The 15,364-nt window shown below is 51.4% G+C and overlaps 1 protein-coding gene across 2 annotated transcripts; it reads right to left on the bottom strand.

The window, feature by feature from the left end:
* Positions 1–530: 530 nt before the first annotated feature.
* Positions 531–5,718, bottom strand: Irf2bp2 (interferon regulatory factor 2 binding protein 2). Of its 2 annotated transcripts, none has more exons than XM_028889801.2 (2): positions 4,669–5,718; positions 531–4,130 (listed from the first exon to the last, which is right to left on the bottom strand). In XM_028889801.2, exons 1-2 carry the CDS (start codon positions 5,657–5,659, stop codon positions 3,415–3,417), a joined length of 1,707 nt encoding a protein of 568 aa, XP_028745634.1. In that variant the 5' UTR covers positions 5,660–5,718; the 3' UTR covers positions 531–3,414. The 2 variants fall into 2 exon arrangements, with proteins under 2 accessions (XP_028745634.1, XP_028745635.1); XM_028889802.2 differs by having other exon boundaries at positions 4,717–5,717.
* Between the last annotated feature and the right edge of the window lie 9,646 nt (positions 5,719–15,364).

Genomic DNA, 15,364 nt, shown 5'->3' on the forward strand with positions numbered 1-15,364 from the left:
CAGCCTCCTATCAGTCTTCCCAGCCACAGGTCAAGAGATCAAAACACGTGCCCTGCAGGAATCCCGTACTACGTGGAGATGGGCACCAGTTAACCACACCTGGGGCTTCACACCTAAACAAGCTTGCCCGTGGCTTCACCTCCCACTCCATTCCACAGCTTTCCCAAATGTAGACCCCACTCCCGCCGTCCATGTACTCTCTACGGCCCAAGATGGTGGTTATCACAAAACATTTCAAAGAGCAGATCCAGGTCGGGACAGGCAGTTGAATGTCCCCACTGTCTGTCCCCTCCAACCCTCTTGCAGAGTGGCAGGCTCACCAGCCAGCTGAAAAACAAACAAGCGTCTCCCAGATGACCTCTGCCCAGCTCTTATCTGTGTCCCTCCCGCTGCTGCCCTTTTCCCTGGCTCCTTTCGCCCAGAGCTGCTCTGTAGTCCTTTATCTTACTCTCCTGCAAACCCCTACCCCATCCATCCATCCTTCAGTCCAGCAAGTAACATGGTTTAAAAAATTAAAAAAAGCCTTGGAAAACATTCAGTGCTCCCAATTTTATTTTTATTTAATGCTAAAAGGAAAAAAAAAAAGTACTGTAAATCTGACAAATGACAGAACGCAGGTGATATTTCCATAGCATGGTTTTAAAATATAATGTTGATAGCTAAGATTACACTTATTTCAGTAGACATGAGTTTCATCATATATAGAAAAATTATCACCTTCAACTTAAAAAAAAAAAAAAAAGCAAAGGTTAAAAGGTGGCACACTTTCAAAACACTTGGTGGCCAGGAAAAGATATATAGAAAAGCTGTAAACCATGTGTACGTTTTCGTAACTTCAGAGTGAGGCCACATGAAAGACACTAACTATATCTGTTAAATTCTATAATTTGTTAAAGCAAAAAGGGACTGTTGACACCCCATCCCCTAATATTCTGAGTGTTAAAGTCACGGCTGGAATAGTGTTGGGACTCTGACATCATCTATCCAGCTGTGGACAACATCCACAATGTCATCAAGGACAAGAAAAGATCAACCCAGGTCCCCAGGTGAACGGTTTTAGAGCAGGCCAGAGAAAGACTCCCCCACCCCACCCTCTCCAGGACAACACTCTGGCTACAAGTCTTCTGAAGGCCTCCCAAAGCTGGGCAGATGCACACGGGCCCTTCATCTCAAAAGTGCACCCCCCCCCCTTAAAACAGGTCAAGATTTGCCTCCTTTGCCACTAGCACAGAGAAACCACAGGTGGCCTTTTCCGCAGCTGGACAGACTTCTCCCATTCGGCAGGATGGTTCTTTATTCATGTTTTTTTGAGAGCTTATCTGTGTTGAGATTGCAAAAGATACAGACAGCCACAGCAAATTAGGTCAAATGACTAATCTAGTTGTAACATCTATGAGGTCAAATTCCAGTTTATAATAAAGTGCTTAGAAACACATTTATACTACAGACCATAAGAGCTGGGTCCTTCACAAACGTCTTTATGGGCAGGTGAAACTGACTTTGCTGTGTGTGTGTGTGTACATCCGCCTCAGAGACCAGTTGGATCTGACTCACAGTAACGACGAACTGGTCTATCGTGCAAGCCTGTCTGTAACATCACAATGACTGGTAACAAGAGCCTGGAGGATGAGGTGCACTCACGGAAAACACAACAAGAAATACTGTATTTGGTGCAGTGTCACTGGTTTTCAAGCGTTAGTAACTTGACTACTAAAGAAACCACCTTTAAAAAAAAATGGAAAAAAAAAAAAAGATCAAACAACTAGAAATGATCCCAAGCTGGTGATAACCTATGTTTTCAAATTAAAATGGAATCTAGGCTGTGAAAAACACCACAAACCATAGCAGACTTAGAAGCCAAGACTGAGCCTACAAGGCCAAGTCATAAACACCTGCACCTCAGGGTTTAGGGTAGTGTTCCTGTTGACATTAAACCAAAACAGCACAAAGGGGAATTAAAAAACAAAACAAAAAAAACAAAAAACCCACAAAACCCAACATCACTAAGGGGCACCCACTACTAATAACTAATGACCTGTTGTTGTTTACATTAAAAACAATCACTTCACCAATGCAAAACAGTGATCGAAAGAAATTAGTTTACAAAAGGCTTCTAAAAGTAGTTGGGAGGTGGGGCTTGCTTATGTAAAAACCCTTCATGTCTGTAGCTTTCACTAGTTTATCTCTTTTTTTCCAGAACAGTAATATTCACTTCTTACTTCAGGCACGCACACCGAAGGAGGAAACTGCCAGGCTTCCTCCACCCACAGTGGGCCCCACCACGGAGATGCCCACAGGTCCTCGGAGCACCCAGGGCTGTAACTGCCAATGTACACACTGCGCCAGGGAGCGAGTGAGCACTCATTACAACAGGGTGTGGGGACAACAGCAATGGCCACAGGAACACGACAGGTAAATGAAAGGGACAAACCAGAACAGAACAAAACACGCAACAGAAATGAAACCAATCCCACGAGTCCACCTGGCCTGCAACAGCCATCGGAAAAGGCCCTAGAGTGTTCGGGAAGGCCGAGTGGCGCTGCAGAGCCGGGCTCTGCTGTAAAAAACGGCAGCAAGGCCATCTTATTTGCACACCACCCTTTACAACTATTAAAACACCAGCAGGGCAACCAAGGAGCATGCAGCATGGAAATCTTACAACTGGTCACATGGGCAGAGCAAACACCAGTCAACTTGCCTTCAATAAAAACAAAAACAAAAGCCTCCCAGACACGCAATCCTGCCAACCTTTCAGCAGCACCTCTGACTATCGATATTGCAAGAACTGAACCCCAAGATTCAAACCCCATTTCCCCACCCTCCGAGAGGGCCTGCTAAGTGGGTGACACCTCTCAGGGGCATGCCCTTCTGGCAAAAGTGCCCCCTTCCACTCACTCCCTCCCTTCTCCACCAACTGACCTCCAGCCTGAGAGAGGGGCCAGCAATGAGGAATGACAGACAGACAGTAAGGCAATCTTACAATGTCAGAAAAATGTATGTATTTGGCTTTTTTTTTTCTTTTTTAAAATAAGTGCATACAAATACGGCTAGAAGCATTTGTTTGCCAAGTGCTCTTTAAAAAAAAAAAAAGAGAGAGAAAAGAAAAAGAAAAAAGCAGCCAAGTCACAGCCTACATAGAAGAGCAACTGTCACCAGTCAAGCACAGACAGCCTAATAACATTAACAAAAGAAGAAAATGCCTTTGAAAGTACATACCTTTTGTCGTCAAAAAAAAAAAAAATATAGAAACACATGTATTCAAAAAAAATCAAAATTATACAGCCATGTTTATGAAGTCTACATTTCCCTTGTCTTGGATATATATATTTATATATATATATATATATGGAGATTTATATACAGTTCAAGAAGTTTTCGTTAAAGGTAACCGTGGGCTTTTCTGAACGCAGAAAGTCACGAGTCTCTCTCTTTTTTCACTTTCACATCTCCGGCGAGGATGGTGGCGATCTCTCCTTGCATGAAGGCCCAGGGGACGTTGGAGCCCACCAGAGGGCACTTCTCCCCGCTCGGACAATAGACCTCTCCACTAGCGCCCTGCTGCTTAATGCTTTGTCTGGAGCAAGGGAAACAGAACTTGTGCGAAGGGACAGATGGGCACTGCACAAAGTGGGTATCCTCCAGCCGCTCGTGGCAGAGGGTGCAGCACAGGGGGGCGCTGGCGGCCAGAGAGGAGTCTGGGAGGCTGGCGGGGTGCACCGGCTCCAGTCCTCCTGTGCTGCCGGTGGCCTGGCCCCCCACCTCTCGGGGGCCAAGCCTTCTTTGGTTCATAGAGGAGGGGGAGGGCGGGCTGCTGCTGTTCCTCCGGGTGGTGGAGTGAACCTGGGTGGCATCTTTCGAGGCGTGACTGCCTCCAGCATTGTCTGCTACTAAAATCAGGGCTGCCATGGGGGACTGGCCGTTCTGGGCCGCTTCAGGCGGTGTGGTCCGGTTGGAATGAGGAGAGGCAGTGGGGGGTGGTGGAGACACAAAAGAGGATGTAGGGGTGATGGGGATCTTGAGCCCTTCTGTGGAAGTGGACAGCCAAGGCTGAGCCTCGCCATTGATCTTAGGGGGCCCGACTTCCCCTTCCGGTTCTGGAGAAGGCTTCCTTTTCCTTGCTGTTCTTGCAACTGAATAGAGACAGGAATGGAAGAAAAGGAAAATTAACGGAAATGTACCCAAAGAGACATTTCCCATCTCCCAAAAACACACCTAGCACACAAGTTCTGCATGCACCTTCTAACGCGTCCTTTAGTAAGGGGCTCTGAGCCTGCACACCACTTCCAAGAGCTAAGCCATGCGAGCCTGCCTGAAAAGGTTTCAACCCCCAACCAGAGCATGTGACTGCTAACGTCCCCGACAGGTTAAAGGGTGACTGCTGCCCTCATGCTCCCATCCAAGAATGTGCTGGGAAAGGAAAACGCCGCCGTGTCGCTGCCTATCAGCCCGCTCTGACTCATCCCTGTTGTGCTGGTTCAGCAAAGGAACCACGTTGCCACTAAGCGCTGGTTCAGCCTTAGGCCGACCAGGAAGTTGGCTGTTTGTTGTTTCTGGGCTAAAGCAAAACCGTGCATGTTCAGAGTGGCTCCCTCAGCACACACGCGTCCGCGCTGTCTCTACCTTCCACACCCTCGACCCCTTCTCCCCTCGCCCCACAGCCGCCCCTACCTGCTTTAGACCCGTTGGCCCCGTTGGCCTCGAAACCCAACAACCTGCCTGCAGTCAGGGCCGGCTCCTTCTTGAACTTGCTCTCGAAGGGCCCCGAGTGGCCGTGCTGGTGCAGCGCCAGTAGCGTGTCGCGCACCGTCTTAGGCCTGCTGGCCCAGTCCTGCTCCCCGGGCGCTCGACCCTTGCCTGCACCGTCGGCGCCGAGCTCGCTCGCCCCGGCCGCGCCGGATAAGCTGTCGGCCGGGCTCCGGTGCGCCGGCTGCGCCTTCTCCTTGCTAGGCTCCCGCGCCTCGTGCTCCGCCGCACCCGACACCGACGCCGGCCGTTTGTGGGTGCCCAGCTCCGGGGGCTGGGTGCCCAGGCCCGGCGTCCCACTCACCGCGGCCAGTGTGGCCGCAGCACGGCCACTCAGCCCCAGCGCGGCGGAGCCGTTCACCAGCGGCACCAGGGTGGGCGGCACGGCGTGTGCGCGCCGCGGGTTCGGGCTCTGGCGATTCAGCTCCGGCGGCTCCTCCAGTTTGGAGAAACCGTTGGGCACCAGGATGCCGTTCGCCGGCGTGGGCTGCGGCGCGGCCGACTGCGGGAGGCCCGCACCCGCACGCGTGCCGAAGTCGGAGGCCAGGCGCGGGGCCCGATCCGGCGCTAGCGGGTAGCGCTCCATGGCCTGAGCGCGCGCGGCCTCGGCGCCCGCGTGGCCCAGCTGCGGCGGCGGCTGCAGCAGTAAGTCCTTGGCCGACAGTGGCGGTGGCTTGGCGGTGGCGGGTTGCGCGCCGGTCGGGGAGCGGCCCTCGGAGAAGCAGCCGTGAGCACGCTTCAGCTGGCGCGCCGTCTCGATGACGAACTCCACGCGGTCGGCGCCCTCGTAGTTGACGCAGCCGCGGCACACGGGCTCCGTGAAGTCCCAGATCATGGCCCAGGGCATGCGGGGCAGGTCACACAGATAGCACGACTGGCGCCGAGACGCGGCCGCCACCGCCACCGCCGTGGCCATGTCCGCACAGCCTGCCGCGCTGCAGGAGGAGCCGGGCGAGGAGGGGACGCCGCCGCCCCCGCGGGCCCCGCGCGCGCGCGCCGGCCGGCCCAAGCCCGCGTCTGCGCGACTAGCGGCGGCGGCGGCCGCAGGCGAGGAGGCGGCGGCGGCAGAGCCCGGGCCGGCGCGGCGCCCGCGCGGCGCCCCCGGGCACGAGGGCGGCGGGCGCGCGGTGGGGCGCGGCTGCAGGTCCCCACGGGCGGCGGGGCGGCGCGGCGTGCGCGGGGGCGGCGGCTCGGCCGGGGCCGCGGGCTCGGGCCTCCAGACCGGGGCGAAGACGGGCCGCGAGCGCAGCAGGTCGCGGTGGCGCCGGGCGCGCAGAGCCGCGCGGGGGACGGGGGACGCGGGGCAGCCGCCGCGGCAGCTCAGTCCGAGCGGCGGGGCATGCCGCGCGTGGCGGCGTGCAGCTCGGTCCTAGGCCCCGGCGCGACCGCTGCACAGCACCCAGTGCAGCTCAGCTCCTGCGCCGCTGCTGTTGCTGCTGCTGCTACCGCCGCGGCCGCTCCACTTCTACAGACTTGATTCTTCGACAGCTCCGCACGGCGCCTGCGCGGCCCCCTCCCTCCCTGGCGCGCGCGGCCCGTGCGCCCGCCCTCCCTCCGCGCTCTCGCGCGCGCCGCCCTGGATTCTTCCCTTTCTCGCTCGCGTGCGCGCAGGGGCTGGAACGCGCTGCACGAGTTCGCGCGGCCCTGGCGCTGCAGGTGTGCTGCTCTGATCCCTTGGGGGGGGGGGTCCCCTGTCTCCCGCCGACCCAGCCAGGATGCTCAACCCCATGGCCGTGTCCTTTTGATTAAATCGCGCAAACTGTTTTATTATACCCGCAATGCCACTTTGTCGCTTGGTTACTGGCAGCCTCCTGAGCATGGGATTTCGAGCATAGCAAGGCACACTTTGGGACTTTCTCTGTTAAGAGTCTCACTTGGCGTAAGCTGAGCGCGCGCGCGCGCAATCAGCACGCTTTGCCCTGCTTTGGTCGAGGAAGCAACACACGGTCGCTGCCCCTTTAAGTTTTACAAACTCTGGACGGCCTGGTGCGCTCAGGCAGGCCCGGCCTCCTTTGCGCGTGCACTGAAACGAGAATGCACAACCCAGGCTCAACACGGCCTTCGGCGCCGCCGCCCCAGCGTCTTATGTAGGTCCGCGCGGCAAGCGCGTGACGTGGGCAAGGGACGCCACCACTGCGCAGGCTCGGCACAGACGTGCCCAGCGCCGCGGGCCCTGAAGCCGAGCCGAGTTAGTGCACATTCCAGGGATCTGGGCTCTGCAGCGCGCCGCGTCACGGCGCAGTTCCCGCCCCCGGACTCTGGCTCGCAGGCTCTGCCCCCCCCCCCCCCATCTCCACTCCGGCCGAACTTGGAGCCGCCAGCCCCAGGCGCCGGCTACCCCCTGTGCGCCAGGGGCGTGCGGCTGGCGGGTGGATTTGGCTCTCCGTTGTCCCACCCGGCTTAGCCCAGTGGGCGCAGGCGCGCTCGGCCGCTTCGCTTCGCTGCTCCCTTCCACGGTGGGCAGTGCGGGCTGCCCAGAGTGGACGGGACTCCGAGATGTACACTTTGATAGGGAGCAGGGATTTGGTGTGTGCTGTCTGTGATCGGTCACTCAGGCTGACCCTCTCATTTGGGACCTACACACGCAGTTGGCTGGGTGTAAGAGCCGTTTTTGTGGTGAACAACACAGGCCCACTTCTCTCCCCAAGACTGGAATGAGCTGGCTAAGTGTGGGAAGAACAGGGTACTAATTACATTATCTTTTCTACAACTGGATTGGAAGGTGGAAAGGGAGGAAAGAAAAATTCTGCTGACGTTCCTCTCCAGTTGCTGCTATTGAAAAATGCCAGGTTGCTTCAAAGAATAGCCACAAGAGGAAACACGCCCCATAGAGAAGCGGCTCAGGGAACTACTCAGAGCACAAGAATAAACCTGTTGGAGATGGCACAGAAAGCTTAATGCCAGATGCCAAGGGCGTCCACAGGCTAACCTTGAACGTCTCTCGGGGCTTTCCGGAGAAGGTACACCTGCGTCAAGGGCCTCCCCATCTCCCCTTCCAGTCATAAGCCTGCCTCACCCTCTCCAAGCCTGGAATGGGGCCTACCCGGATCCATTCCCAGAAGCAGCTGGTGCCAGCTGGTTTGGGCACCTGCTCCAGGACCTGTCAGTCTGGTCACTCTCTTCCAAGACCCTGTGCCACTCATCTGACCACGTGATTTTGCCCGTGGGGATCCTGAGTGGAGAGGAAGCTGCCCCATCTGCAGAGTCATCTCAGTACCCTATGAGATGACCCAGTAGGCAGACACTGAGACATTAAAACAAAGCAGAACCCTGCATGAGAGCCTGGCCTGATTCTACTCCGTTCACCTGCCAGCGGCCCTCAATGCCCTCTCCAGGGAAAGCCGCCACTGCAGCCCGAAATAGAATTACTGAGGTACAATGTCTGCCTTGAGAAATGCTAAGTGGAGCTTTACTTCTCCAAAAGACCGGCATTTCCTTTGTATTTCACACCACTGGCTTCATGTCGAAACCCAGCTGTTAGAACTTCCCCCTAGAGATGCCTGCCTGCTGGAAAACGGAAAGGCTATTTCAGACTGGGCTGTCCTCCATAAAAAGGAACCCGGCTCCACGGGGTTAAGGCAAGTCCTGGATCCAGGGCAGCAATTCCTTATACTGTATCAACAGCCTTTCATGCTGCCTGGCCTTTCATGTAACTCTGGAGCAGATTTTTTTTTTTAATCGATGTATGCTAAGTAAACATAGCTTTGTTTCTGTCTTCCACCCACCCGCCCTCCCTCCCGGCGCAGACTGGAGCTGGATCTTGTCCAAAGCGGCTGCTGCTGGAGTTACAGCCTGCCTCCTCCACACACACAGGAGTGGGGTTTCTAGGGTGAGGCAATGTGTCTGCAATTCGCACAGACAAGGCAGGAATTGTAATTGTAGCTCACCATGTGACGACTTATGAAAGAGGAAGTTGGTATGTTTTAGTCACGTAGACTGCCCTCTTGCTTAAGGCTCCGGGTCCTCCCAGAAGAGTCAGGATGAGCTTTGCTGCTCAGTCAAGGTTACAGGATTGGCTGCAGCATGGATGTGTGCATTCTTAAGTGGACAGGCAGGCAGATGCAGTGGGCTGGGGCGGGTGCTTCACCAGAACACTGGAACCTTGTGATTTGTCTTAAGAACTAAAGGAAATACTCTACAGGGAGGGGTTCTGTGGAGACGAGATGAGCAACAGTTTTCCTGGCTGTAATTCCTACCATTTCTTCTTTTAAAATAGAGATCTCAGTTTGGGGGCAAAAGGCTATTCTGTGTGACAGGGTGCAAACAGGAATTTGGGGGAGGATTCTAATGCATAGTTCCATGGACAAAAGAGAGCTGAGCTTACACTCAACGGCCTTGGACAATAACATCTGAACTCCAAATCTGCTCTCTAGGCCTCACAGCAGTAGAGGTGTCCTTGTGCATTCCTGGAAGCCCTATGCCCTCTGTCTGTAGGGCAGCGTGCTGTGAGAACACCCACATGGAGTTCTACCTTCAGGACCCCTGCAGATTATGGGTGCTTTATGCCATGGCACTCTAAGTTTGTGAGCTCCACTCTGTATCCAGATGTGGATTCGTAGAGTCACTTCTATACAGTGCAGCTTTCAATGACAAGCATGTTGAGGACTGGGTTAGCTGGCCCTATGGGTAGAGCACTTGCTACACAAGCCTGGGGGGTTGAGTGTGAATCACCAGAACCCATGTAAGCCAAGCACAGTGCGCCCGTAAACTCAGTGTTTCTACAAGACGGAAGGAAGAGACAGGAGAATTCCCCCAGAGGCTCAAGGACCTGGTATCCAAAACAAGGAGCGACAAGAGACCCTGCCTCAAACAAGAGGAAAGGCAGAGGTGGACACCTGGCTGTACCTGCACTCGTGTGCACGTGCGCACACATGTGCATGCACACACACTAAAACAAAGCTGATGTTGAAACCGCGGCGAGGCTTTCTCAACTCTGACCTGTGCATCTGTGAAGGAGAAAATAGCTCAGCAGCATGCCATGTGTGCTTCTGTGGGTGGCACTGCCCACCTCACTGACGTTGGCAGAAGTGCGGTGAAACCAGATCCGTGTTTGTAGGAATACACACTTCCACAAACTGTGGACACGGCAACAGAGATGGACCTTCTAGAACTGATGCAAGAAAGAGCCTTTCTTCTACGCCACGGCACTCGTGGGACAGTTTCACTGTTTTTCAGATGCCGAATATTCTTTTTGTTCCCCTCTGTTTGACCTCCTCGAAGTCCCCCTCCCCTGTGCAGAGAGGACATTTAGTGTTATAAAAGGGGTTGTGTGTGGAGGGTCTAAGAAGCAGATCAAATCACCGGGACTTATCAACACCGAAGCTGCTGTCACCAGCCTGTGTGTCTACATTCATTCAGATCCCCATCGAAAGCAAGACTGGGGTCTTGGTGTAAGTTAACTACTGACTGTGTTGGAATTTAAAGAGCCAAGCAAAAAAGGAAAAGAAAAAAAAAAGGCAAGTAGGGAAAACAGACAAAGGCGAGATTGCGGTCACACCCTTGCTCAATCAGCAAGGAAAATTTTCAGGAGAGCTGGAAGAGATTCAGTGGCCTTCGTGCCAGAGCCCCCTTCTATGGGCTTTTTGAAAAGGGCCGGAGGGAGGGCTCTTAGCTGGCTGTGGGTTTCATGTATACTTAACAGACTGGCTAGAATCCTTTGAAAGAGAAGCCATAGGAAGATGTGTGGACAATGCTTGAACATATTAAACGCCCAGGATCCGCTCATCAGCCTTCTGGCTTAAAAACAAACATTTCCCAAAGTCACATTCAGTAGTACAAAGGGAGCTGAGATAACCAAGCGCTCGAAAAGCTCTGACAGCTACAGACAGTAAGTGATGCCGTGGTATGTCTTACATCTCTCACAGAGACATGCTAGGAGGATACTTCAAGCACACGCGTTATCCTATGGGCTGACGACATGGCTCCGTGGGGAGGGGTGCTTGGCTACCAAGCCTGACGACTTGAGTGTGATCTCCCAGAACCACATGATTGAAGGAGAGCTCTGACTTCCACACACGCACTGCAGCATATGTGTGAGCCCACACACAGTGCCCATGGACTCAGATAAACGAATAAATAGAATATGTTTTGCAGGCCAGGCTTGGTGGATCAAGCCTTTAATCCTAGCCCTTGGGGGCAGAGGCAGGAAAAGCTCTGTGAGTTTGAGGCCAGCCTGGTCTACAGAGTGAGATTCTGTCACAGAAACAAACGCAAACAAGGAGGGTCGCAAATTCGAGGCCACTAGGCTGCATATCCCTGTCTCAAAACCAAGCAACCAGCCAACCAAAATACCAGGGGAAAAAAAATCAAAATTACAACTGCCAATAAGGTTTGATAGTCCGGGACATGCTTCTACTTCTTCCACAGTTTCAGGGCCCAACAAAAGAGTGTTTAGATTTCTAAATATAAGCAAACTCTGGGGCCAGGTGTGGTGACATAGGTCTGTAAACCCAGAATACAGGAGGCTGAGGCCGGAGGATCATGAGTTTGAGGCTACCCTCAAATTACGTAGAGAAATCCATTCTCAAAATTCAAAACAAAACAAAACAACAACAACAGCAAAAAAGTTAAGCATTGCTTGCATCTCTATTTATAAGAAAAGGGGGAATTCCAGTACAATTCAAGAAACCCTCAAACCAAGAAAAATTAATATTCACAACAAATGAAAGAGACAAGCAGGTGACAGCTGCTTCGACTCCAGGTCCAGTTGTCAGACCACGTTCTGGCCGTTATCTGTCGTAGGCAAAAAATTGCCATTGGCATTAGGATGAAAGATACTGGAGTCACTTGGGTGGTCATCACATTCGCCAACAGAGTTATCTGCTCTCATTGTGAGATTTCAGTGCTGACCCCTCTGCACTCAGAGAGACAGTGGGCTCCTGGGTACTAGAGAGAAAACGCATGAAACCACCTAGACGGCATGGTTATAGACATTCTCGGTTAGAGGGAGGCTGTGGGATCTACCATGATGATAACTTAAACAAACAAGCCTTCCTTGCTGGCATTGGGACTTCTCTTAACATAGAAGCTGGCCAATATAAACTAGACTGACTTTTATCTTGACAAGATAATTTTTTTTTCCCAAAAGAATGCCCTATTGCAGCAATATATGGCCTCTGTCGATGGAGTTCTGCTGGCTTAGTTACTCTTGTATTAAGCCAAAACAAAAACAGCGGTGGGGGGAGGGTGGGGGCTTCTTAAACTGACCTTTGTGGGGTTAGAAAGACAGCTCAGTTGCAAAAGCAGCCCACTTGTAACCCTAGCACTGAGGAGAGACAGGGATCCCTGAGGCCCACTGGTGAGCCAGCCTATTGTAATTGGCAAATTCCCGACCTGTGAGAGATCCTGTCTAAAAAAAAAACAAGGAGTCCCAGTGCCTGAGGAGTGGCATTAGAAGTTGACTTGTGACCTTCACAGGCACACACATTTACGTCCATGTGAATAGGCACACACATATACATACAAATGCATGCACAAACCCTAATTATTTGTGTGTAGGGCATACATTCAAATACTATCTTCCATCTCCAAGTCTGGAAAACCAAACAGTACAATTTTTTCTCCAGTACTCGTTGGAGACAGAGGACACTAGTCAGTTTTTGTTTTTGTTTGTTTGCTTTTGTTGTTTTGTTTTATTTTCCTTCTCTCTCTCTCTCTCTCTCTCTCTCTCTCTCTCTCTCTCTCTCTCTTGTTTGTTGGTTTGTTTTCTTATTTTTCAAGACAGGGTTGCTTTGTGTAGCTTTGGCTGTCCTGGAACTTGCTTCATTAAAGACCAGGCTGACCTCGAACTCACAGAGATCCACCTGCCTCTGTCTCCCAAGTCAGTTTAAGAAGGTAGAGAGAACTCCGTATCAAAATTAAAAGAGGAAACTTCCTTTTATTCATTGTAGTGACTCTATGTGACCCAGCAGCTCCTCTCATGTGATACCAAGGGAAGTGCAAGCCATGGGAAGAATGGACATGGAACCCAAGCAGAGTTCAGACAAGGAGGGAGAAAACCTGTATGGGAGGCTCTCCAGGCCTGAGTTCAGCAAGCCAACACTGCTGGAAAGAACGTTGAAGTACACTCCCCTAGAGTGACAGCCCAGGAGAGCCTGTTTACTAAAAAGCTTGTCACACACAGTGAAAATGCAAATCTAAGTGAACTTTGATGGACTTGCTGGCAAGCCTCCCAGCCCTTCCAGCAAATTCCGACACCAGGAAGTTGGTTTTGAAGCATGCCTGGGAACTCCACACACGTGAACTTTCTGAGTGTTGTCGACTTGTATTTCCCAGGGAGGCAGATTTGAACTGCTTAGATTGTGCCTCCTCTGTCTCCGTCTCTCTCTCTCTGTCTCATTATCAGAGCAATTTATTGTTCTCAATGGCTGTGACCATCTCTGGCCATTGCCTGTACGAAGCCAGTAACTGAGGCACAAAAAGGGATTTGTCCGGAAACAAAGAAAATGTGCAGTTAAGCTGTAGCTAAAATTCAGATTCCCAGGCTAGAGTTCTCTCTAGCTCACTGGTGGCTCTGCCGCCTATTGTATTTTCTCCCTGGCTTCTTTATTTACATGGATGTAGATACCTTGGCAGAAGATTGCTGGGGCCCAAAGGCTCTGCTCATACCACTGCTGTGAGACATCCTGCAGGCCACTTGGACACCGCTGTCCACCAGTGTTTTTCTTGAGTAGGGGATGGCCAGTCTTGATGTCATGTCTACCCTGACCTCTCAGATGTTGGGTAGAGACAACAGGAATACAGAACTTGAAAACCCCAAGTCAGGCATTCTTCTGACCCCTCAGGGGATCTCAGGCAACACAAAGACCCCAGTAAATGCCTGCCCATTTCTTGGGGGGCACTGTGCAATGCCAATGAAGCTGTGTGGTTAGTTAGATAGCTCCAAGATCTTCACATCCTTGGAGAGCACAGTGTCTGTTGGCTTAGTCCAGTTGAAGAACTACGGAACTGCCTTCTATACTGAGTTTAAACCTAACGGGGAAGCATCGAGCATCCCCAGCCTTATGGGAAGTGCTTGAGCTTTTGTGTATATGCATGTATGAGCTTCCACTTACACAGGTATATAACATTTGTGTGTGCATATGTGTGTATGTTTGTGTGTGGAGGAAGCTTGAATCAATTTCAGCTCTCCACCTTCTTTTTCTTTTTCTCCCCCGAGACACGGTTTCTCTGTGTAACCGCCCTGGCTGTCCTGGAGCTCATTTTGTAGGCCAGACTAGCCTTGAACTCACAGAGATCTGCCTGCCTCTGCCTCCCGAGTGCTGGGATTAAAGGTGTGTGCTACCACTGCTTGGCTTTTCATATTATTTTTCAAGACAAGGTTTCTCACTTGAATCTAGAGCTCTCCCATTTGGCTAGATATGATGTCCAGTGAGCCCCAGGAATCCTCCTGTCTGTGTCTTTCAGGCACTGAGATAACAGATGGGCACTGCCATGCCCAGCTTTTTTATTTTTTTTTTTAACATGGGTTCTTGGGGAGGGGGGACCTGAACTCAGGTCCTGTGCTTGCACAGGACATATTTTACTGACTATCTCTCCAGCCCCTCAGAACTTTCTTTTTACAAGAAACTGCATTATTTACATCATGTATGCATATGTACATATGTATGTACATATATGTACATGTGTATAAATATGAGTTTCAACATACATATTTATCTATACACTCAATTAAATTTTCAAAAACTTATTCTTTGACAATTTTACATGTGTGTTTATATTTTGATCATATTCACCCCCAATTATTACCCTTTTATCTCCCGTCTCACACACACAATTTTATGTATAATACATTTACTAATAATTCATGTTTATTTATTTATTGTGTGTGTGTGTGTGTGTGTGTTTATGCACACTCACTTGCTTTGGTGCACGTGTGGAAGTCAGAGAACAACACTTTTCAGGAGTTGGCTCTCTTCCCTCTATGCAGGTCCCAGGAATCAGACTCAGGTTACCAGACTTGGTAGCAAATGACTTTCACACTGACCTACTTAATCAGCCCATAATATGTACACTATAAATACATGTACACTATAAATAAATATAAATCTAATGAGCAAAGCGTCATAAGCATGCTATGTCAGAAGCATCGATGAACACAGATTGGAAAAGAGGCCCTCGGTCGGTGTTCGAGTATGTTGGCTTCATGCTAGAGCACTGGCCTCGCCAGCAAGATGCTGGCGGAAGATCCATGGCCCTGCAGGACAGAACAAAGAGAGGCCTTTCAGTCACACAAACAACAAACAGAAGCGGGTTCTGTGCCCCACCAGGCAGGCGGTCCACCGACTAGGTCAGCAGGATGTGGAAACTTGTTTTGAGGTTTTCATGGGCATTCCCACCCAGGATTTTGCTTCTTATGGCTTCTTTGGGGGTCTGCATCCAGAATTCATAAAGGACCTTGTGATAATAAGGATTCAGCTATTTTAAAGCTTGCCTCGACTTTATTCTCTAGGCGAAACGTTACATTTGTGCTACAATCCTAGATGGCTCTCTTTTTTTTGGGTAGGATTGTGGGAAGACAATATGCTTTTTTTTTTTTTTTTAATTCTGTTTTTCAAAAACTGGGGTTGGGGACACATGGTAGGTCTGGTTTGGTTCATTTCAACTGTTCTTTAGAAATCAG

This window comes from Peromyscus leucopus, chromosome 5 (genome assembly GCF_004664715.2).
Source record: "Peromyscus leucopus breed LL Stock chromosome 5, UCI_PerLeu_2.1, whole genome shotgun sequence".
Classification (NCBI taxonomy): Eukaryota; Metazoa; Chordata; class Mammalia; order Rodentia; family Cricetidae; genus Peromyscus; species Peromyscus leucopus.

Excerpts from the sequence above, each read along its gene's own strand:
- Irf2bp2 (XM_028889801.2), bottom strand. The coding sequence starts at position 5,659 with ATGGCCACGGCGGTGGCGGTGGCGGCCGCGTCTCGGCGCCAGTCGTGC. Across the intron at positions 4,131-4,668 it reads GGCCAACGGGTCTAAAGCAG|TTGCAAGAACAGCAAGGAAA; the intron begins GTAGGGGCGGCT and ends GTCTCTATTCAG.